The sequence below is a fragment of the Triticum dicoccoides genome, chromosome 7A (genome assembly GCF_002162155.2).
Source record: "Triticum dicoccoides isolate Atlit2015 ecotype Zavitan chromosome 7A, WEW_v2.0, whole genome shotgun sequence".
In the NCBI taxonomy this organism is placed as follows: Eukaryota; Viridiplantae; Streptophyta; class Magnoliopsida; order Poales; family Poaceae; genus Triticum; species Triticum dicoccoides.
The window spans coordinates 89,717,171-89,741,625 of NC_041392.1; the positions used below are offsets into that span (position 1 = coordinate 89,717,171).

Here is a 24,455-nt window from a genome sequence, read left to right on the forward strand (position 1 = left end):
GCGAAGGCTGTTGGTTGCGACGGTTATGTTTGGGCGCCAAGGCGGAGTATTTCAAGGAGTGTGTGCCTGACGCCGTCCCCGTGCTCAGCTTTCGGCACTAGGTGGGCTTGTGGGCCGTGGCCTCGGAAACGTAATATTTATCTGTTTCTCAGCTAAGCTAAATAAAGCCCGTTTCTAATAAACAAAACATGATCCTAAAAAACATCCAATAAACAACAGAGTGACTAGAAAACTAGAGAGCTATGAGAGTAAACCAATTTTAAGCTTTGCTTTTGGAACAACTCATGCCTTATTTCAAATTTTCATGATTAAAAAAAGCAAAATGCTTCGCTACGGCTTTTCTTAGCTTCTAGCCGAGCCGTTGCTAAATGACATAGCCCGCTATTTGAAACTTTGATCATAAGAGGAGGCCAAAAGGACATCCTACTAGTGCGAGAATGTTTCCAAGTCTTCAACTACTCAAGGTGTATATGACTGTCTAAAGATAAAGTTCGTGACATTTCTTCCCGTCTACTCAAAGTGTATTATAAATGCGAACAATGAAGTAGTAACACCGGAGCACCAAAATAATGCTCATACAAAATCAATTTCGCTTGATCCATCGTGAAAGATATTCTCATATTTCATTTAATTAGTGTTGTAGATGTTGCTATTTTTTCTATAAACTGGTCAAAGATAAAAAAAGGTTTAACTTTATAAAAAGGAACTCAAGGAATAATAGAAATGTAGGAGAAGAGGCATATGTTTTAAAATAGTTATTTTTAAAGTGCATGAAATTCTCGCTCATAGAAATAAATGTAGGGAAAATAAATTACTCTCTGCAGTCCAAACTAATTGATGTTCGTTTAGTATAATTTTGTACTAAATCAACGTTAATTAATATGGATCCGAGGGAGTACTTTCGCCCAATTTATTTCGAGTTAGAGTGTATGATAGAACAAATGGAGGTTAAATAGAAGAGAAAGTGTTACCCTACCGACAATCCACTTCAGAGCCCAGACTCAGTTGCATCCGCGCTGACGAAACAAATCAAAACAAATACTAGAAAATTTAAACAAATCCAATTCTTTTTGTGTGGTAGATAAATTGATGCGTGAGGTCCGCTCCAATTTTCAACTCATTTGGACATCTGAGCAGCTCTCGGCAAAAAAGACAAATTCAGGGTCTGTGAAAAAGTTTATTGTTCACGCATTGTTCTAAGCCGATTTGTCTTTTTGCCGAGAACTATTCAGATGTCCAAATGAGTTGAAAATTGAAGCGTACCTCAAGTATCAATTTATCTTGCACACAAAAAAAATTGATTTTTTTGGATTTTTTCAGTATTTGTTTTGATTTATTTTCTGACCGGGTGCAAATGAGCCTGGGCACGGAAACGCCATACTCTTACCATAGTTCTTTTCCCAGATTTCACTGGTCTTATAACATACTTTTTATAGTTGACTGATAATGCTTTCGCTCTTTCCACAAAAAGAGAATGTTAAAAATAGTAATTGATTAGGACTAATAAGCAATAATAATGATTGATTAGCTTTACAGCTACATGTTTTGAATGTAGAACTTGGACAATAGTTTGGTCCATTGCAATTCTTGAAAAATGAAATGATCACTAATATATTTTTGAACACTTGTATTGGTAAACCGTGCTTAATTACTCATAAGAATGTGATACGGGTGGCTGAATAAAGAGAAATAGATAGAAACTAAGTAAACTAGATAATACCTCGCACGTTGCTGTGGGAATTGTTAACAAATAATTTGATGTTTAAAAACATGAAAAAGTTTATGAAGCATAGTCTAAGTTGATGGCAAAGAATTTTGTATGGAAAACTATTGTTAGAATAAGCATCTAGAGAAAATTTGATGAAAAAAATAAAAAGGAGTCCTTTTTTTATTAATTTATTATCTTTAGAATATATCAGCAAGGCGATATGAGACGAAAAAAATTTGAGTAGTAACAGTAGAGACATCTGAACCCTTGGCTAAACCTAAAACAACGATACCAACTACATATGTGCATTCATAAAGAAGCATAGCTCGCATAGAAAAATAAAACACGAGTTCACTCTTAATTTGATTTTTAATATAAAAAATAAGGTTGTTTATTAATCATGAGGCCCATTGTTGAGTAAAGCATACTTCTCACTAGATCAACCATGTGCAGTGTACTGCAGCCATTCATCACAATATACCCACGTAGCTCTAATTCTTGCCCATTAGTTGACTCTTAGTTCTGTCATTTTTTTTTTAGTTCTGTCATTAAAAAAAGCCTTATTAGCTACTTGTGTGTATTCAATTGAACTAAGTTGAGATTAAAAGGTTATATGGAAACAGTGGATTCTTAAAACAGAAATAAACTTGGTGATCTACCTCTTTGTACACAATTTAATCAAATTGGAATGTAAAGGTTGCTTGGAACACCGGAGGTTCAAGGGAACAAAGGCATCTGGCGAAATTCTGAGGCATGTGGACAGCAAAGAGATATGGACATAAAGCTCGAGAGAAGGAGAATGATAAAAGACGGTCGTTTGGGCTTCCGGAATTAGGCGATCGCATCAGCAACACTAAAATCAACCAAAATGGTTGGACGGGGACTCATGCTAGTTGTCTGGTCTGGATCAGATGACGCCAAGACATATATCTATACCAATATAAAAAGACTCAAATGGGCAGATCTAAACCATTTCGACCATCAAATCATGTTATCTAGCGGTTTAAATCGTTTCAATATTAAGCACCAAACACGTTGAACGCTTTAATTTACCCACCACTGCCATTGGTTATAAACACGTTTTGACTCAACGCTATCCCTTCAAATCTGCCATGTAATTAATATCCTACCATTCCCGTAAAAAAATAATTGATATCTTACCGAATACCAACGTGCAACAGATATATCTTATCTAATATAACGTGCAACTAATATCTTATCTAATATAAACGTGCATTGCACGTGCATTATTACTAGTAGATAGCAAAAAAACTAGGATGACATGGCTGATTGAGATCACATGAAAAATAATAATGAATGATTATTCATGGCAGGTTGCATGCGCATGAAGAGTTAGAGGGCTCATGTGCATGCTAAGTTAGTAGAAAAACATCTTTACATGTGAACCTATTTGATGACGTGGATAGATTGCATGTCAAGATAAATAATATAATGGGATGAATCTTTCTACTTGTATGAAGCTCAAGCTCGTGCCATTTCTTCCGGTCTACTTATAAATGCGAGCAGTAAGGGCATCTCCAGCCGTTGGCCCCCCAGGGGGCGTCTAAAAGCGCCGCCTGAGGGTGAGCCGGCGCAAAAAATGGCCCTGGGGCGAGTCGGTCCCCAGCCGTCGGCCCCCAGGGCCGCCCCCAGGCGCGTATTTAAAAAAAAGGACCGTTCGACGAAGTTATGATAAAAACTAGTTAAATTTCGGCCAAACATGGCAAATTTCGGTGAAATTCGCGCATTTTCATTACATTAACCTAATCTAAAAAAGAAAAGGGCTGAAGTCGTCGCCGCCATCGTCGTCGGCGGCCTTCTCCTCCTTGACGCGGGCGCCCCTGCTGGACCCCTGCCCGGCGTCACCATGGCGGACTGGCGGCGGCGCGTAGTCGTCGATGTCGCATAAGACGACGACCCCGTCTTCAACGCGGCCGCGTCGGCGCTGCTCGAAGCGGCGCAGGGCGGCGCGCCGGCGTTCCTTCTCCTTCTCCCGGCGCGCCTTCTCCATCGCAATGGAGTCCTGGCGCGCCCATTCTAGGACCGCGTCGTCGTCGTCGAACTCCGCCTCCACCGGCGCCAGCCCCGGCTCCATCTTCGGCTTGACGAAGCGCGGAGGAGCCGACAAGGAGGGGGCGCGCCGGCCGCCCTTGTTGATGACGATGCCGACGCCGCGAGTGCGCCGACCGATTGGCGTCTCCGCCACGGGCTCGGCCTTGACGCCGAGAAGCGCAGGAGAACCGGAGGAGTGGGAAGATGAGCGAGAGGAGGAAGACGAGGAGGAGGCGAACCTCCTTGGCGCCCATGCGCGTCGGTGTTGCGACGGGCGGCCCCCGTCGCAGGATAGGTCAACGGCGGGTTGTTGCCGCCGTCGAGGTGCGTCAGCACGCCTTCCAGCATGCGGCCCGGGACGCCCCACCACAGGTGGCGCCCCACGCTGTTCTTGACGCCGCCGACCACCGGCGCGTCGTTGGTGGAGGCCAGCCGCTGCTACTGGCGGCGCTGGAACTACGCCGCCCAAGCCGCGTGATTGCCGGCGGCATACTGGGGTAGGGAGCGCTCGTCGTCGGTCAGGGAGGCGCGCGCGACCTCGACCTCCTCGGCGAAGTACGTGGGCTTCGCCACGGCGTCGGGTAACGGAGGAACGGGCACTCCCCCGTCACTGAGCCGCCACCCCGTCGGCCCGGCGCGCATGTCCGGCGGCGCCGGGATGTTCGCCTGGAACAGGAGTCAGGACTCCTGTTCGCGGAGCGAACGCCGGCCGAAGCCGTTCGCCGCCGCCTCGTGTCCGGGGAAGCGCTCTGCCATGGCGACGGGCTCGGCGGTGGTAGAGAGGGAGAGAGAGGGGCTGCCGGTGGCGCTCGGGAGAGGAAGACGGAGACGGAGAGAGAGGGGTTGGGCGGCGGCGAGGGGCGAGTCTGGTGTGGGCACCGGCGAGAACCGCCGGCTTTTATAGCCGCTCCGCGCCCGTGTGTACGCGTGCGAGGGAGGGGAGGCATCGGCACGCCGTCCCGAGACGCGCCGCCCGTGAGGAATCAATGGCAAGGCTGACCGGCGGCAGCCTTGCCATTGATTCCCCGCGGGAACCGAGGCAGTTGGGGGGAAGACGAGCCGCCGTGTCCCTGACGCGGCTGGCCCGCGGCTTTTTCGCGTCAAAACAGTTCGCCCCGGCGCCCCCGGGCGCCCCCCAGCACGCCGGGTTCGGCCTGGGTCTGCCGGCGCTGTTTTCGGCCCAGACCGGCGAAAATCGGGCTCCTGGGGGCGCGGCTGGGCCGTTTTTTGGGCGTCGGCGCGAAAAAAACGCCTGGGGAGGCCTTCATGGGGCGCGGCTGGAGATGCCCTAAGTGCTAATCCGGAGCACCGGAATATTCTTCCCATGGAAATGCCTCCACTTGATGTTTTTTCCTCAGTAAGTACATAACAATGAGAGCGGCGTTTCAGCGCCGGGGCTCAGATGAGCCCGGGCGAAATCAAAAAATCATTAAAAAATCCTTCTTTTTTGGCTTGTGTGCATGATGTTCGTGCAAAATTTGGTGGAGACATTCGAGGAGTGCACGACAAAAAAGACAAAAATCGGCTCTGTGAGTGAGGTTACTGTTCACACATTTTTTTTTGGCCGGTTTTCTCTTTTTTGCCACGAGCTCCACATGTTCAAATAGGCTGAAATCTTGCACGCACATCCTGCACTCGAACATCTTCCAAGCAAAAAAAAAATCAATTTTTTTTGAATTTGTTTCTTTTTTTATGGCGTTACTGTTCGCCTGGTTCGTCTAGACCCGGGCACCGAATTGGATATTCGCATGACAGTTCTCATCTCTATTGTGTAGAAGCACAGCACCGAGTCGCAAGAACACCACATGGAGCAAATATTCGACAGTTTGAACTTTCCTTTTTGTCGGCAACATGTTCATGCAAAGCGAGTTTGCGGAAGTAAGATGGTTAACTGGCTGCCTTGGTCGTGTTGAGAAGGATTTACAGAATGAAGGGCTCGTTAAGGATTTGGTATTACTGGACCAGTATCTTTAACTGTATTGGTAATATGATGTGCCATGTCACACAATATGAACATATTGTTCACAATTTTTTGTGTGCGGTTCATCTGAGACTGGGAGCTACTGGTCTGACATGTCAGCATGCATTGTGAAGGAAAAGCATCCTCTCGACACATATTCAACTCATTTAGCAGCTGATTCCAGGTTATCTCTGTTACAGATTCATTATAGTTTGTGTCTGGGATACCAAGAACATCCATGCAAAAATATATAATACCCTAATGTCTATGATAATAATACAATCTCTGGCTACATCTGTGCCGCGTATAGTTACCCTACAAAATTTGAAGCGCCTATATTATCCCAATACTTCCAAGGGATTCAGGGTTTATTAGGCAATTGACGCTATCCGGTTTCAAACACCTTCTAAAAGTACTCCAAGGATGAAACTGAACTTGCCGAGTAGGAAAACACAGTTAAACTGCCGATCAAAACTTGTGGAAACAGTACGTATATTGTATCGTGTCTTACGGTCCTTTCAAGTCTGGTGGCTTGGTGCTCTGCTGACTTGATTGATCTTCCATTGCTTCCTCACATTCCTTCAGAAATCTCTCAACACCTGGATCATAAGCAGTAGCCGCTCGCAGGTATTTCGCAGCCTCAGATTTCCGTCCTTCATTTGATAGTATACTGCAAACAAATGTCAGTGACTTCAGCTACTACATAGCAATTAGGTTTCTCTTCCAAAACCAAGGGGTGAAATAATATAATAAGTCAATTTCATATTTTACAGGGCGCAAATATTTCTGCACCCTTTTTGTTTCGGACGGTGCACATGCTAGTCCAACTACCAGAGATGGCATTAAGTCACCCCCTCCCATTCTAGCCCTGTGCAGCCTTTTCTCCGCTCATCGTATACACATGCATAATACGTTGCTTACAGAGTGCGTGTGAGAGAGTGACCAACTGGTTGGAGTGGTAAATTCAGCCCATGCATACCTCCCATGCAAGCCTCGTCTAGTAAGCACACTGTAAGAGCATCTCCAACAGATGATGTAAAATACATCACTAAATTGTGCTTCGAGTAAAATTTACATCACCAAAAACTTCCCAACTCCAACAGATGATGTAAAATTTACATCACTGTGGAGGCGGCCATGATGAGGTGCGCCGGAGCAGCGTTGGCAGTCGCGAGGTCTGAAGAGGCGTCCATGGGGTCTGACGGCGGCAGGAGGGCGGCGGGAGCTCAGCGGGAAGGTTCCACGTGGCAGTTGGGGCTGCGCATGTTTTGCTCGAGCGGCCCAAGTGATGCAAATTTGCATCACTTGGTGTCCTATTTTACATAATTACATCAAGAGCAAATCTCGAGTAAAAAAACAATTTTGCATCTACATCATCTGTTGGAGCAGCTTTTTGTGCGGCTTGGTGATGCTCTAATCTTTGTGTTGGGTAACTAGTAGTGGAGTTAAACTAAGTTTCATAAGTTCACTACAAGCAGATAACCTGAATAACAGTGGACTAACTGCTTTACTAAATTGGCTACATGCAGCTGACACTACAACACAACCTACGTATACCAAGTGTTCAAACCAAACACAACAGTGAACTTATGTACGCCCGCACGCTCCTGCTACTTATAACTTATAAGACACAAAAAAGATGCAATACAAAATGGGGAACTGGCAAGTGTTCCTAGCTCATTTTGCCGCGATCAATACTCGGAAGAGTGGAGACTACTCAAGTTGTAAGCTTACATTGATAAAATGATCTGAAAAGGGTTTAGTTACCTTCCTAGAGCAATAAAGCCTTGGAAATAGCATGCTTTGTTCATCACTTGTTCTGGTTCCTTGAGCTCTGTTAGTCTTTGCAGGAGCTTGATTGCCGCCTCCTTATCGCCCTACAATGGGAAGTGATGATGGAGGCGCTTATGTTATTCACTGCTATTTCTAATATAATGGCTTAAAAACAGGTGAACGGATACTCTACCTGATTTTTACGTGAAAGACCGGCACTAAAGTACGCAAGCACAAGAAGAGGATCTTGTTCTTCAATCTACACAACAGAAAGCAGTAAATCTTACTGTGTGTTATATTACATCAATCCATAACCAACAAAGTACCAAAGAACATATGAGGTTACAACATACCTTCGGTATAGCATGTTCAAAACACACTGAGGCTTCAGGAAACAACTTATTTGAGAACAAGGTTTGCCCCATTCCAATCAAAGCTATATGTAGATCTGGGTTTTTCTCTATTGCTGTTCTGTAGTAAAAGATTGTTCATCAACTTGTACTGTTTGCAGATGAACCAAAAAGGCAAACAGATACAAATTATACCTGATAAGTGGAACAGCTTGATCTTGGCAGCCAGTTCCCAAATATTGTAACGCTTGCTATCAGAAAAAATACAGATATATGCTTCAGAATTAATGATAAAATAATATTCCATGACAAAGATTCTATAGATTCCAGTCATCCATACTTGAAGAAGCTCCTCAGGTGAACTGGACTCAGCAGATACATTTTCATCCATTATTTTACTATCCTCAAACATGAACTTTGGAGTTGTAGACGATTCCAATTTCGATTGCATGCGGGAATCTCCAAGGGGCCACCGCTGCAAGTTATATTATAAGAGAATAAACCAAACTGCAGCAACAAAACAGGTATATACTAAAAAAATGCAATAATTTGTTCTAGCTGAGATGGAACAGGATGGAAAATTACCAAATCAATAGTTAGATTAGCATGACGGCAACTGCACATGATGCATATAAATATAATAAGAACTGTGCATGTCTACAACATTTAAACCTTCAGATGGTTTTACCTGCATTATCTTCTGACCCTCGTGAAGAGATTTTGGCGATGTATTACCAGCGAGAGCTCCAGTATCAGGCAATCCCAACATCTTGCGGACAATATCATTTCTGAGGGACAATTGCTGCATTTTAATCATTTAAAAAATTAGAATGCAATGCAAAAGCAAAATACATACTGTCAACTGCACAGTTAAGTTTGTTTAAGTAAAACATATGAGAAGCTACCTGGCCATTTTATTGACTATTGGAACAGAAATATAAAATTCTACAGCATAACTATGTACACATTAGAGGGCAGGCCTGTCGCAGTGGTGAAGTCCTCCCCACTTGTGCCAAGAGGTCCTGGGTTCGAATCAGCCTCTCTGCATTGCACTTTGCAGGGGTAAGACTAGGTTCCTATAATCCCTCCCCAGACCCCACCTTGTATGGGAGCTTCTATGCACTGGGTCTGTCCTTTTTAACTATGTACACATGCCAAAATCACTGATACTAGAACATATACTGGACTAACAGCAAGCTGGCAAAAACAAAAGAGAGAACTGGTGGGCCTTAAAAGCATTCCTTGCATTACTCTACCAGATCTGTTATGACCCATGTTCTCCCTTTTCTACATAATATGTAAAATTAGTCCATGCCACATAATTATATTTCCAACTCTAGAAAAAAAAACGTAAAAGAACTGGTGGGCCTTAAAATGCATTACTTGCATACATCAAATATATACATATATGTAAGCATGGAGTTCTTAGAAAAACTGGTGCAGCAATATCCAAAGTTAACAAAGAAATGGCTTCCATTGCAAGAATGAAAAGCTTCAGCTGACCTGAGCTACGTGAAATAAACCATTGGTAGTCCAGTAGACCAGGCTCCCCTGCCAATCAAAGAGAATTTGAGTAAATAAAATGCATCACTATCATCTGAATGTGACCTGAATGAAACAAAATTTGCACTAAATAATGATTCTTCTTCCAGTCTGTTGGATGATGTTGCATGATTACGTTTAAGATAATAAAAATCACCTTCTATTGAACTCTTAGTACAACAACATCATTCCTAATATTAGCTTAAAGCTCTGCCCCGAGAACTTTGATTACTTCAAACAACTTGAGCCGTTAAAATTTCAATATGATATGCTTCCCCCTCCAATTGCAGTATCTTTAATAAATTATCCAATACAACGCAGTTTGCTAGGACAGTGCAAACAGGGATAAGTGCAGGTACTTTTCAGTACTGTGCACTGAAAAGATCGTAATGTGGGGCAGAAATTGTCCTCGAAATAGAGAAGAAAGATATAACTATCTAATTTGCAGAATTAATATGTCTAAGCAAATTGGAAGGAACTGACCTGAGGGACCACATATGCGATAAGAAACAAAGGAATAGCCAGAATATCAAGGTAAATCTTGTAGTACTGCAAGCAAGATAGAAATATTTTCACAACATAAGAGTGAAGATACACATAAGATCATTCCGGAATAAAATTCATGGGCATTCAAATGTTATTGAGCAGGTTTTCTTAAATAAAAAATGAATGTCATATTGCAGATAGCAAGGCCAACACTGGAGCTTTCACCAAACAAAGTCCATGCCTACGCAGGGTTTTATTCATCTTACAGCAGGACCATAACTTCTACTCCCTCCGATCCATATTAATTGTCGCTGCTTTAGTACAACTTTGTACTAAAGTTATACTAAAGCAGCGACAATTAATATGGATCAGAGGGAGTACTATATTAAACCAGAAAGTCAGCATAGCAGCTCAGCAACAGCAACATTAGCATGCCTATAACAGTACAACATTTTTTAAGTGAATAACAGTATACCATTCATCATACAGTTAAAAAAAATATGTCATTTGAAAGAGGAGGACCAAATATTCAACCTTGTGCAATCTAGTTACACTTAGAAAACATGTGGAGTGTGCTCTTGGTAGTACTGACCAACTAACCCCATATGTGCACAAATCCATCCAGTGCTACTTACTGAAACAATTCTAATGAAAATATGTACTTTGCCGAGTGAGCTGCCAACCATTCATGCTCTTTACACAAGATATTGGCAATATGCCAATTATGCGAGTAATTTACAGGTAACTTGTGACAACTAGCAAACTGTATCAAATATGCCATTGGTTTGAGAAACATGCCTTTGCTAATAAACCTAAAACTCCGGGGTAGTGCTTTGCCTGGCTTTTCTGGAAGGAAATCTGAGGAAGGCAAGAAAACAAAGTCAAAGATAGTTTACTGCAAACTGGAGCAAGTCCTAGCTTCATTGAATATATAAAGTAGTGTTATCATCCAGTTAGCAATGAAAAGAACAGACAACCTTTCAACTCTCATCAGAAGAGATCTAGCATATAAACTCTCATCAGAAGATATTTTGTGATTAAATCAAGAGAAGTGATTTCATCAGGAAACAGAAAAGAAAGATTGCTACTCTAGTGTTAGGTTAATTGACAGATGGACTGATAGCTCAAACTTTGATATCATGGTCCCTCCACTAAGAGACAGATGGTCATTAGCAACCAACAAAAAAAAAACACCAACTTCTAATCGGCTCAAAACTAGTTAAAGCCCTAATTGCAATATCTTAATTCACACTCATGTGATGAGTTCCAACCTACGACTCCCAGGTATAGCAGTTGGACTTGTAAACCTGAATGTCCAATATTCCAAGACATGCCAACCTCTTTTCAAGAGAAAATTACTAACAGATGTGTCCAGACATTGAAATTAATGATCACACGATGTAAGACAACACATAGTCCCTCCGTTTCAAATTGTTGGGCACATTTCGACTCCCCAATTTAAAATTTTGACTGCAATTTTCAAGTATAATACTGTTCATATTTCATAAAACTGATATCATAAAAGGTATTGTTGATTACAAATTCAATGATATCAATTTTGTGTAACTTAACCCATATTTGGCATTCGCCTTTTACAACTGTGTGTTGGCCAGGCAATAACAGGTAACTAACTAAAAAGGGGGGAAATGGCAAGAGAAATCTTACACACACAAAAAAACTCGATACAAAACAGTAGAGTACCTGGACATTTAAATAATGGAGCCCAGCAACTAAGATAGGAAAAACAGGACCTAAAGCACCATGTGGAAACTCGGTCAAGTTATTAAACCACAGAATACCGCCCTGTGTAATTGTCAAGAAAAACCAACAGAATATTATATATATATAGATCGCTTGAAATCAAAATTAACTTGTCAAATATGAATATTTATATCACAGACAAAAGAACCCAAAACCTTGAACATTTTCCACTACACGATGTATCTTATTAATGAAGATGCAAGAAATTTCTCTCCTTTGCCACAAGAAACAATGCCAATGTTAAGCAAATTTCTTACAATTTCCTACATGATACAAAAAATATCAAATTGCATCACTTATCAGTTATGTGCTTTTTGAGTTCAGCTCATCAACTTTCCTTCGTTTAAATGTGAATTACAGACATTAGTAGTTAAGTTGGTGTGAATGCCAAACTTTGCTCTCATATAATTTACATCCGTTGGATCATGAACGAAATTAAAAAAAAATGCTGCTGCATATGAATCATCATCTCTGTAATGGAAATTTAAGCTGCAAAACTATTCAAGTGATTTGTTTCCAATGAAATGAAACACAAGTCTTTTGCATTCTCCCGATAAAAAACTACTCAAGTGAGCATAGTTCATGAATGCCTATACAACATAGAATATGCATTGAAACAAATGTATGGTTACAACACCAAACCTTCACAGACGAATACTCTTTTAAAGAAGCTTAGGAATATTAGATGGAATGTGATAAAAGATAATTGGGTACAGAGATACCTTGAACATACATTATCTAATCCAGGGTGATTACTGAGGCACATACTCCGGATGCTTGCCATCCACAGTATAAAGCAAGGGAACTGCATATACGACCAAACAGCTGAGTGAAGAGATGATAACAAGAAAGTGCAGAATTAGTTGGTGTTGAATGCTCTTTTAATTGCTTTTGAAACAACGAATAGGAGGGAAAGGAGATTAGGAACAAGAAACATATAAGGGGCTCTTTGGAAAATCAATTGCAATGTTATCTATTCTCAAACAGTGTGAATCGTAGAAGATTTTATCACAACATTTGTATCATTACCTGAACTGAAAAGTAGGCAAAATTCCAAAGAAAGGAGGGGCAATCAAGCTCTCGCCTTTTCTTCTGGAAAAGAGAGTATTGGTCACGATAACTCCTTCCTGATAGAGGAGGGGGCAATGGAGGGGGCACTTTAAAAGGAGATATATGAGAGTAAAATCAGAGACACATAAACAGAAACAGAAACAGAAAATGTAAACAACCTGAATTCAATCAGACAGGAATAGAATAGACTCTGGGAGGCTCAGCTACGATGAACATTTCGATTTCAAGAATAGAATAGGCTCTGGAAGGGGCATTCCCCACAAATTAAGTTTACCAGTTGGTAAATGCTATATGAATCCAGCGATTTAAGAATAATTTTATGAAAGATAAAACAACAGTGGTCTGCTGAATCGGGTATTCTGTCGGCACTAGCAAGTCAATGCACACCAAACATTTGAACACAAGAAAGTAAAGTGAGAAGCTGGCGGAACATACATTTTCGAAAAAGTTGGCCGATTTTAGCAGTCTTCTGAAGTTGTACTATCAGGGTGGGGAGTATGATTAGCCGCATGGCCACGGTGGAGGCGGAGATTGTTATCCACCTGCAATGAAAATCAGCAGTTATATTCACAACTAAGTTCAACTTAACACCGGCTATGGTAGCAGCAGCAGCAGCAATAACAACAGTGACGGAAAACTGACGAGCCTTCCACCGCACAATGCCTACCATGGCAGACCAGTGAGATTATGGAAGCCGTCGAGGACGCCGATCAACGAGTCCATAGCGAACCCCGACAGGCCGCCTCCATTGCCGCCAGCGGCCACTCCGACGGCGGCATCCGCCGCGCCATCTGCCGCGGCGGCGAGCTCTTCACCGTAATCGACGGTGCTCGCATCGTCAAAGTAAACAACCCCTTCCTTCTCGGCGTCCGCGCCCTCGTCGGCCGGAAACTCTGGGGCCGCGGGGGGAGCGGGGCTGGCGGGGGAGCGGGAGTACCAGGAGAAGCCCCGCGCGGGCACGGCGAAAGGGGGGACAGGAGAGGGGAAATGGAGCGGGGGAGCAGGAGAGGGCGGCTCGTGGGTGGGGCCTCGGTGGGGCGAGGCGGCGGAGAGGTGGGCGAGGGCGGCGAGCGGCGGCGGGAGGCGGGCCCGGCGGCCGCCGCCGCCGATGCGGCCGAGGAGTCGGAGCGGGAGCGCCATGGGGTCTGTCAGTCCGTGACGTGGCCAGGGGGCAAAAGAGGATCCAAGGCTACAAGCACGGGCACGCGCTCCTCACCGCCGTCCGATCAAGATCGGGCGGCCCACATCCGCGATCGCCTGCCCTTTTCGCCAAACGGCCCTCGCGTTTCTCAATATAGCATACACGGGCCTCCGCCTCTCCCCTTCTGCTTTGCTTCCGGTAACGAACCCTAGCCCACTTACCGCGGCGCGACTCCAGGGCGGCCGATCTCGCGGTCCGGTCGGCGGCGGCTGCGGCGGCGATGGCGAGATGGTGGTGGTGGGGGGCGGCGGCGGGAATGCGTGGGCCAAGGAGATGACCCTCCGCCGGAGGATGTCCAGCATGTATGTGCGCGCTCCTTCCCTCCCTCTCCTCTGGTTCCTCTGCACAAATTTCCGCTGTCGAAGCTGCTAGGGCTGATTCCTTTTCTGTGGATGCCGGCGCAGATTCAACAAGACGCGGGAGCACTTCCCGTCGCTGAAAGACTACAACGATTACCTGGAGGAGGTGGAGGATATGAGTGAGTTGTCCCTCCATCCCTGTTCGTATGCCGCTCGTTCTTGGATGCAGCAGTTGGCAGGATTTTGATCGCTGCTTCGAATTTTGTGTCTTTTCAAGCATTCAACCTGATCGAAGGAATCGACGTGGAGGCGGTCGAGGCGAGGATTGCCAGGTATCAGCAGGAGAATGCTGAGCAGATATACTTGTCGCGAGCTAAGAGGGTATGCTGTTCTTACATACATACATTCAGTACAAATTCAGTAAAATGGTGTTTTTGTGATAAGGCTTGTCGGCCCTGATTGAGAGTTTTCTGGCTGATGTGCAGGCTGAAGATCTTGCCGCGGCGCTTAAAGCGAGCAGAATGGTCACTGTAAAGGCTGGCCCCACTGATACGGTTAGTTGATGTTCGCAGTCTATGATACACTTCATATGTCCTGTTCCATCAGCTTTGTGTAATTACAAGCCTTCATGTATGGGAATGTTCAGTGTTTTTGTTCTACACTTACTTAATAGTTGTCAAATATTAGAACTGACAATTTTGTTTAAAAAATGGTATCAGTGAAATGCTCATTTTTTAAGTGCCAACTTTTTAGATCTTACAACATAATGCCCATATCAGATATCTGTCAAATATTGTGAAAGTCTAAATCTGGATGAAATATGCTAGCTGGTTTGTGATGGAATGGTCTACTTTAGCAAGCTGGATATTCCACTAGCATTTTTCAGTTTGCAGTGAATTTGCATTTCGTCCCCAATTTATCATCCTGTCTTCAAACAAATTTTGCGTAGAGGTATTGCAACTTTAGATATGGTTGTGTAGTTGTCTAATCATCAACAGGCTATTATCATGTTAACTTTGTGCCCTGATTTTCTAGTTGCTTATTATATTCAGTTATTTTATTTACTCCACATTGACTACCTGCATATTTACCTGTAAACCATAAAGAGCTTGAGTCCTCTTCAGCTTTCCAATGATTTCTGTTCTGTACTACTGAAAGTTGAAGCATTGTGTTTTAATCTATCTGAAGTGATTCTTGTATTTTTGTTGTGCAAATGTCAATGTAACAGGCGGCTGGAACCTCCCAGGGTATTAGTGGTGGAGCAGGAGTTCAAGGCCAGTATGCACCTGCCGCGGTTCCTGGTGGGTTGAATCAGCCTCGTCCGACAGGAAACGCTCCGCAGCCAATCGGTGGTTCATCCGATCCTCTACATGGATATGATGAGGAGACCATGCGACTACGTGCGGAGAGAGGAGCTCGGGCAGGTGGTTGGACTGCTGAGTTAGGCAGGCGAAGAGCACTGGAAGAGGCATTTAACAGCATATTCGTATAAAAGTTAAGATCAGGCGCAGCTACTGCCCCAGAGGATGCATGGTTAACTTATTACGACCCTTATACCACAGCGCGTACTTGTCCAGCTATAACCTGCTGGTTGTGGCCTACATTTTGGACATCAAAGCAGAAGGGATTGAAGTGTCTGATCAGCATCAAGCGGCCCAGTTGTCATCCCTTTTTGCAAGTCGAGAAGTTGCATATCGATGTACCTATGATCATGCCAATGACTGAAACTTCTGTCATTGCTCCCCTAATGGCATGATTTTGTTGTTCATCAAACCTCGGCTCCTTTTGAATATAATATGAGTGTTATCAGTATCGCTTTTTCTTTTGTGGCAGTTTTTAGTACCTGATCGTGTTTACCAGTTTGTCTGATCTCTGATATCATTCTTTCACTCACTTAGTGTGATTATGAGTATACTTAGGGGCTGTTCGGCAACGCTTCGCTCCACAACTCCCGGAGCGGAGTTGGCGGAGCTGTAGTTTAAAATGGTGGAGTTGCCATTAACCCACTCCGCAGATTCTGGGAGCAGACCATTACCGAACAGGGCCTTATATTTCTAGTATTGAACTATCAACTCTAGTGCGGTTACGAGTATACTTATATTTCTAGTTTTCTGCATATTTCATCATCAGATCAAATTAATCCAGGCATTTCTCGGTTCTGAGCTTTTAGAGATCCGACGATAGTTTTGTTAGAATGACACCATATAAACATCAATGCAAATATCAAGAACAGTGTTTCTTTTACATGTTACAGCTTTTGGTCTGTTGTTTCAATACATTTGCAATAGATCAATGCAAATATCAATACATTTTGTATAAAGGGAGCCTATCGCTGCTTAGAAACTAGGCTCACTTTGCAAACTTCCACATCAAACCCGAAATCCATCAGGACAAAAATCCAAGCACGTTGCTGCTCAGAGAGCTGATCCTTTGGTCCTTTGACCTCCACAAGTTTAGCTTCAGCACCACCTCGTTCATCCAGGAAACGCCATAGCAGCAGATCAGGCATCCCGCTGGACCAGCTCCTGTAATCGAGGGCTAGATGCCGGAGAAGTAATGCCAAGCGATGCCCACCAACGCCCGCAACGACAGCCCGTACATCGGCCATTGGATGCCGGTCCCAATTGACACCCCTGCAGGATGTCCCTTGATGTAGCTCCCAGGAGCTGATAAGCATCTCTTCGGCCATTCCATCTTGTATCCTTTTCAACTGTGCTTCTATAAGGTCCTTTCTTGACTTGTAGAAGTCATCTGTTTCAAAATCAAGAGGGGCCGTCTGCAAGAGAACACCCGAATCAAGCTATAATGATTACAAGGAAGCCAAGTAAAAGACCATGATGAAAAAACAGCATTCACCGTCAACTCAAACGTGCAAGCAGTACCAGTATCAAAAGCATAGTCGTTGCAACATGCTGACAAAATGCACATTGTTATGCAAACCAAAAAAAATTGGTCTGTAAGTCAAGTACCTGAAATTTAGAATGGAAAACATCGGATACTTCTGAGAATATTACATCCCACATTAGAAGGCCAAAGATTGTCATCCATATGCCACCTTCTGAATGGGTACCTTGCCAGCCACCTCCCTCGTCAGCATAATACTGCAAAGCTAATTGCTCTACCCCACAACGGTCACCATCATAGCCATAAAACACATTCTTTGCTCCTATTTCACAATTTAATGGCCTTCCTTCGATGTTCACCTGGTAACAAAAAACGTGTGATGTATCCCAATGATAGATTATTTAGCATTTCCATGTTACCACCTCAATCCAGTAGACAGACACAAAAAAACTTTCTCCTGACTGACCATCAAAGTGATATACATATATACCTCTTTTATGTTTCTCTTAAGAGAATCAGCATAACTGGGAACTTTCCAGCGCCGTGGAGGTTTGCCTAAACGCAGAACTCTCTTCTGCAGTGCAATCTTTGGCCCAGCACGGATCCATGGATCGGTCACTCCTCCTTCAGCTATTGAAAGGCTCTCATTAGGGCGACCCATATGCTCCAAATCAATAGATAATCTCAGTGTCCAATATCCTCGCCGTCTACCAGAAGCAACTTTACTAAGTAGTATCTTTAGAGTCCTTATTGCATCTGCATACCTGCAGAATAGAGTCAGCGTGATATCTAGTTCCCCAAAAATTATTAAGATAGGTACTGCGTGAAAAGCACACTCAAAAGCTCTTTAAAATTATAAGTTTCAACAAAAAAAGGAAATGATCCCTCCTGTGAATGCATTCATATATTCCTGAGAAGATTAGGTTTCTTCATGAAAAAAACTGAGCTTCAGTTCAAAACTTTACATTAATCTATAATTTGCATACAAGATGAAACTTTACAGCCTGCCTAGTCGAAGTGTATGCAAGAGAATATCTTTTCTTTTAAATAGTGCAACTCAATATCTGACAGCTGTAAGAGAACTAAAGCACCCAATTATGCGTACGGCAGACCAGAAGACATGTCCACAGAACCAAGAAATAGTATAGTCAAGGGTTCCAGTTCAATCAAAATTGAATGGAACACATATATTCATGCCAATATCAGTTGAATTGATCCATAAGTTTATCACAACTTACCTGCGTTCGCGTTCGTAAACAGAGACACCTAGTGTGAGTATTTTGGAATAGATCCAGGTAGATGAAAAGCATGAATAGAATGATGGAGGAGAATCAGCTAAACTGCTATCTTCTTCTTTTAACGAAGTGCATAGTCGATTCTCAGACAAATCAGTGCATCTTGACACTAATTCCATGTTATCATTATCAAGAGATTCATCCATGAACTGTGCCACTCGAATTGCCTATTTGAAACATAAGATGTTAAACACATATGCAGATTGGCAGGTTATGCTTCTGTTTTTTAGAAAGAAATGAAAAGTTCACCTCTTCATACTCAAGTAAATCATTTCTTTCTTGAAAAATGCGATGAACAACGCTGCATGTGTAGTCTGGGAATTTCACCAGACCAAGATCCACTAATAGAAAGGATGACAGATCTTGATCACCGTTTAGAAAAAATAGCCTCTGCATGGTTGTTCTCGATCATCAGACTGTTGGATGGAATAATACTGTAAATAGGATAAACAGTTTAAGCAAGATCTATATTCACCTGAACAAGCCACAGAAGTTCATCAGCCATATTGGAGACTCTTATACAGGTTCCTGTCCATTTAAAAATTCGCTTTGGAAGCACTGTGCTGCATCAGGAGGTGATTTTGCTTACAAGGCCATAATGTCCAAGAATGACTGAATGAAACAAGGAAAGAGCCTTTACCAGGTTCCATTATTGTACATAGAGAGAAGGGTGCTAAGAAGCTCATGTCGACGGGTGCAGTTTGTGTTATCCTGGGAAGCAAAATAAATGAATGTGATATTCATTGAGAAAACCAGGTTGAGTATAGAAATCAACTGCAAGTTAGCGCAGAGAGAAAACAACTCGCAGTAGCTGGTAGTTGATCAAAATACCAATCAGTTTTCCGATATTTATTTTATTTTTCAATATATAGAAATGTGATGTTTGTATTCTTGCATAGAAACACTGTGTTAACAATGCCTCGAGACTTGTGGTGATTGTAACAACTTCTGATGGAAACCTAAAATTGAATAGAACACTTGAAATAAGGTATGGGTGGTAGTTACAATGTAACACAACGATGCTAATACATGTTCTCAGGCTTTTCCTCTATCAATTAGAGCAAGATTACATGTTTCTAAATATCTATCTTTCATTGGTGTACATTATGTGCTACCACGTATCATACTCAGAAGTTGTTGGGCATATTTAAAGGAAAAGGTGTAGGTGTATACCCACATCATTTTCTCTGAGCGTTGGTAGGCAAACATTATGGATAAATGACTGATATTCTATTTATTGCCAGATCATAGGTCTTAGTTATTTTGCAGGTTATGCATTATCATGGCTGTGCCATCACTGACATGCTATTGTGTGAGTATATGTGAATCCGGATGTGTGGATGCAATGTAGATCAACAGCACCACTACCAAGTTCGCACTGATATGCTGCCATACTGGTATTAAATAAACTAGTAATCCTGTACGTGCAATGCACGTTGGTATTAAGTAGGACGTTAATTGCCCACTTGATATTAGGTAGGATATTAATTGTGTTTTAATCAGGTAGTTAACAGTGACGTTTATATTAGGCATGATATTAATTGCATGCTAAACATGTCAGGCGCTCAACATTAGAGCCATGTAGGTCACTAGATTGACATGGTTTGATGGCCAAGATTAGTTGGATCTGCCGTTTGGGTCTTTTTATATTGGTATAGATATAGTGCAGGAGTAAGGTTTGCCTCGTATAATCCTTCCCCTGGTGTGGGAGCTTCTAGCATTGGGTCTGTCCTTTTTTATACATATAGATGTGCTACTGCCAATCCTAAAGTATTGTATAACTTCCCTAAGTAGCAACATGAACAAATGGTGATTCTAAACGACAATAGGAAAATGATTGGGTTGGAAAAGGGAAACAACATACTTTTGCACAATAAGAAAGGAGTTGAAGATAAGATTGAAACCTTAGGGAGCTCCTTTAGGATTTCCTTCATTTCAGGAACACTTAGCACATTGAGAATCTCTTTCATATCATGTTCAAATGGAACATCGGTGCAAGAAAACATGTCTACATAACCTGCCACTATAAAAAAGAACTTCCAGTTCAAATACCTAAAGAATGGCAACATGCTAGTAACAGAAAATGAGTAGGGCTAGGTTATTACACTTCAACTCCATGGCTGCATGCTCAACATCTGATATCTCACGATACGAAATGCTGCTCAACCGAAACCATGGCCCTGCAAGAAATTCAGTTAGTCAAATGCAAAGTTATGTTTGCTTAATAAATGGCTCCATTGTTCTTAACCTACTAAAAGTAATACATGCACTAAACTTAAGTCGTTAGCACTATAAACATGAATGGAGCCAATTCAACATTTTACCTATCAATCGACATTATGGACATCAGGAGCTAACCTTTTCGAGTGTAAATCTTCACAAAAAGCCTTTGGCCATCGTTCGATAACGACTTAAAAGATCCTATTGGATGTTAAAACATATACTTTGTCATTAAGATTTCTTGATCATAAGATGGAATGGGAAGGAAATAAAATAAACAACCTAAAAATGATGTTTCCGTATCACTGAAAAGGTGTGTATGGTTGGTCATAACATCCAATAGCATCGTATTGAAATTTGCCTGGTATCTTGCACTGCTAGGTTGCTGGAAATTTCCATTTCTAACAACACCAAGAAAATTTTCCCACAAGGATTGTTGGTATCTCAGATCTTCATAATTCTGATTGTCATTTTCACATTTCTTACAAGTTAGTTGGATGGGCACATTGTCAAGCTGTTGTTCAGGCAAACCAGCCACAAATCCCTAACAAAATAGGAAAGTAAGCAATCAGGAGTTGGATGGTTATCCACTTGATACAAAAAAAAAATCTGCCAAAAAGCGATGCTCGAAGTTGCAGCAAAAACCTCACGACCTTCCTATAGCAAACACAATAAAAAAATTACTGCCACCAAAATCGATGGCATCAGAAAAGCTGACACCGAAGTCACCACCAGATTTTTTTCCCTAGCCTTGCCGGTTTAAGGGAATTAATCTCAATAAAAACTATCAAAGCAAACTTTCAGGCTTAAAGAGAGTGTTACTTCTGATTAAGCATCTGTTTACACCAGAGTATATGTGTTATTCTACTTAACTACTTTCACAGCTACCGTGGGCTTCCAGTGACTTGAAGGGCTGCTTGCCCTGAGTATAAATGGATATGAAGTCGGTTCAGTCCTTTCCAGGGATTTAGTTAGGCAATGTACCTCCCGATCCTACAAACCTTTATTCAAACTGAACTTTCTCTACGGGTAGAGTAGGTTTCATACAAAAGAGTTTTAGGTGGGAGCTTGTATATGAACATATGAACTTTGTTGGAATCCTGATTAAAACAGTAGCGATGTGCCTACAGTTTGAGAGAAATACCCTAAACTGCCTGTCTGAGAAAACTCGTTGAGACCGACTACTGAGAAAACAGCTTAAATTACAGACACAAGGCAACCACCTAAAGTCATTAACATGGTGACATAGCTCGCGGCTGAAATTAACGCAGAACAGGAGATGCGCTAGACCTTCCTTACAACTGCTGGGTATGAAAAGGACAGACCCAGTGCTACAAGCTCCCACACCAGGTGGGGTCTGGGGAAATATTATACGAGGCAAGCCTTACCCCTGCCCAGTGCAATGCAGAGAGGGTGTTGACTGTCAAACCCAGGACCTCTTGGCACAAGTGGGGAGTATTCCACCACTGCGCCAGGCCGTATGAAAATATTAAGGCTTATAGTCAATTAGCAGAAAATTAGCTAAAATGTGAGAGAAGAAATATACAGAGAGAGATCATATATGATGTTCAAGCTGTTCTATCCAAGTGGAGCATCCAAATTAATACTTGAAGCCTGACTATGCAGGGTTAATTTACTGCATCTTTTTAGCATCAGTGGGCATTCACTAAGATGGCATGGAGTGAGATTTCTAAGAGAACTTGCCACAGGTGCTCAAGGCTAGTTTATTCATCACTAATCATTCAGCGTAAAGTTGACGGCATATGTTATTCAACTGATTCGTCCTACGACGACTGTAACCGACTCCCTATCTTTTCAATGTAATGAAACGCAAAGGTCTTTTGCGTTTTCTCGAGAAAAAAAAATGTTATTCAACAAGAGAGTAGCCTATATAACTCTTGAGGACCTAACAACTGTATGCCATATTACACTTCTTCAGCAATATAATAAGGAATCACCTCGCATTCAATAAAATGTGTATCCAGTAGAGGAGCCAAGACTTTAGCCAGCTCTCGAGGCAAATATCCAAGCATCTGCCCGCAATCAGACCCTGCATAAAGCACCTATCCATGGTATTAGGGGGGAAAACATGAATGGGATGTAAACAGAAAATATAATTTATTCATAAAGGATGGAAACCTTGACAGCATCAGAGTCCTTGGCATTCTGCGGGTCTCTTAAGACAGTAATGCCCATGCCCTCTTGCAGTTCAAAGCTTTCACGGAACCTCCGGCCCACTATGACAGTGTCAACAGCTACCGTGGTGCTAGAATCCACGTCTGGACATGCATCAATACTGACAGAAGTTGCTGCTGAAAACGAGCAGGAAGAGGCCTTCTCGACAGCATCGTTATTTTCAGCGTTCTTCATAATTGGCAAGCCAGCATTTGAAGGTATACATGTATTGAGCGTCTTAGAAATGCCAGGTGAACCACGCAGGCAACAAGTTAATAAAGCAGTTGCGCTATCCATGGGACTTCCAGTGTCGCCATTCATGGAGGAAAATTCTCTGTCGGTAGATACGTCTCCATCCGTCAGTCCCTTGTTTTCTGCCTCGTCACCGTTGTTCAAGATCTCTGGGGTAGGCTCAGCTGTTGTTTTTTTGCTGAATCTGAAATCGAGAAGGCTGCTCTGTGTTAACTTTCGTTTCGCTCCTCTGGAGAGGCATATATCTGCACAGTTCATGTGAAATGAAAATAGAAGTCTTCAGAACATTATAGCATTGGTAAGTAGGACATGCTTGGTATGCATCCCAGTATATACTAGGAGTAAATTTTTACATCAACTAGTCACCCATTATCCTAAATCAACCGAGACAACAGACATAGTGAAGTCAAAATTTCTGACAGCTTTTTCCCCCTGTCTTCAAGTCAAGCCAGTGACTGACTGTAAATGACAGTGCAGCACGTGAGGGTGATAAAGTGCAACTGCACAAGCAGGGAAGCACATCGACATGAGCTTGCAATCAGGAAGTGGGCAGGTAGCTGGATATTTAGGCATTACACGATTTAGTCAAAGCGGAAAGCAATGAACATTTCGGACTAAACACGGCCCAGCAAAACGAGCACTCAATGAGCATTTGGCGGGTTCAGAGAAGTGTGTGAATGTGTGGAAGGGGGGCACGCACCGAGGTGGGTGTTGACGCAGTAGTCCGAGCCGGGGATGAACTCGCCGCAGACGGGGCAGGCCACCCGCTCCGCGCCGGCGCCCCCTCCCGACGAAGAAGGGCCCGCAGCGGCCGCCTCACCCACGTCGTCGGCCTGGAGAAAAAAAGAGGAGCGTTAAGCGGCGGACGGATGGCATGGGCGGAAGAGAACCAACCGGGGAGTGGTCTGGGGTTTGGGGGTCTGACCTGGTGGGGGGTGGAGGGGGAGGGGGAGAGGAGCGCGGTGGCGAGGGGGGCGGGGAGAGGGGAGCGGCGGCGGCGGCCGATGAGGCGGACCAGGCTCTCCCTGCCGGTCAGCATAGCCCCCGCCAACGCCGTCGGCGGCCGGGATGGGGCCATGGAGGGCTGGAGGACAGGACGGGAGCGAGGCGGCGGGAAGGAATGGGGAATAGGGGCGCCTCAGTGGCGGGCTTCCAGTTCCAGTCCGCTTGTTTTTCTTTTCGCGGCTAGTGACGTGGGCGTGGTCGTTCGTGGGCGGGATGGGCCGGGCGGCGGGGTGGTTGGGCTGGGTTGGGTTGGGCCTGGGTTGGTGGATGCGTGCGCCGCACCGTGCCTGCCTGGAGCCTGCCTGCAGGTTTCTTTCTTCGTTGCACGACGTACGCTTCTGACTTTTGGGGGTTTGGGGAATGGGGCGCAAGCCACACGTGCTCCCACTAGGACTGACCATGACACCATGTCATGGTCTTAACCTTGTTAAAAAGAACCTTGTCAGGCACAGAAGACGTCC

The 24,455-nt window shown here is 43.4% G+C and overlaps 3 protein-coding genes across 6 annotated transcripts; 1 reads left to right on the plus strand and 2 right to left on the minus strand.

Annotated features, from left to right (window-relative positions):
• Positions 1-5,875: 5,875 nt before the first annotated feature.
• Positions 5,876-13,843, minus strand: LOC119330866 (ALBINO3-like protein 2, chloroplastic). The gene is made up of 15 exons (XM_037603997.1): positions 13,371-13,843; positions 13,139-13,245; positions 12,662-12,789; positions 12,366-12,437; positions 11,573-11,674; positions 10,670-10,729; positions 9,869-9,934; positions 9,347-9,394; positions 8,532-8,645; positions 8,184-8,318; positions 8,039-8,094; positions 7,847-7,964; positions 7,687-7,752; positions 7,488-7,597; positions 5,876-6,390 (listed from the first exon to the last, which is right to left on the minus strand). The coding sequence occupies exons 1-15, from the start codon at positions 13,841-13,843 to the stop codon at positions 6,228-6,230; spliced, it is 1,818 nt and encodes a 605-aa protein (XP_037459894.1). The 3' UTR covers positions 5,876-6,227.
• A 192-nt stretch (positions 13,844-14,035) lies between these two features.
• On the plus strand, positions 14,036-16,025 carry LOC119332565. Of its 4 annotated transcripts, none has more exons than XM_037605743.1 (6): positions 14,036-14,108; positions 14,148-14,206; positions 14,309-14,382; positions 14,481-14,584; positions 14,689-14,757; positions 15,432-16,025. In XM_037605743.1, exons 2-6 carry the CDS (start codon positions 14,178-14,180, stop codon positions 15,693-15,695), a joined length of 540 nt encoding a protein of 179 aa, XP_037461640.1. In that variant the 5' UTR covers positions 14,036-14,108; positions 14,148-14,177; the 3' UTR covers positions 15,696-16,025. The 4 variants fall into 4 exon arrangements, with proteins under 4 accessions (XP_037461640.1, XP_037461639.1, XP_037461641.1 ...); XM_037605742.1 differs by having other exon boundaries at positions 14,046-14,104; positions 14,150-14,206; XM_037605744.1 differs by having other exon boundaries at positions 14,046-14,104; positions 14,150-14,206; positions 14,499-14,584.
• Positions 16,026-16,387: 362 nt separating this feature from the next.
• LOC119332593 (fanconi-associated nuclease 1 homolog) lies at positions 16,388-24,119 on the minus strand. Its single transcript, XM_037605763.1, has 15 exons — positions 23,915-24,119; positions 23,690-23,822; positions 22,702-23,234; positions 22,521-22,625; positions 20,845-21,106; positions 20,701-20,763; positions 20,448-20,522; positions 20,247-20,365; positions 18,983-19,053; positions 18,818-18,905; positions 18,592-18,732; positions 18,286-18,509; positions 17,538-17,811; positions 17,173-17,406; positions 16,388-16,979 (listed from the first exon to the last, which is right to left on the minus strand). Exons 1-15 carry the CDS (start codon positions 24,065-24,067, stop codon positions 16,530-16,532), a joined length of 2,925 nt encoding a protein of 974 aa, XP_037461660.1. The 5' UTR covers positions 24,068-24,119; the 3' UTR covers positions 16,388-16,529.
• Between the last annotated feature and the right edge of the window lie 336 nt (positions 24,120-24,455).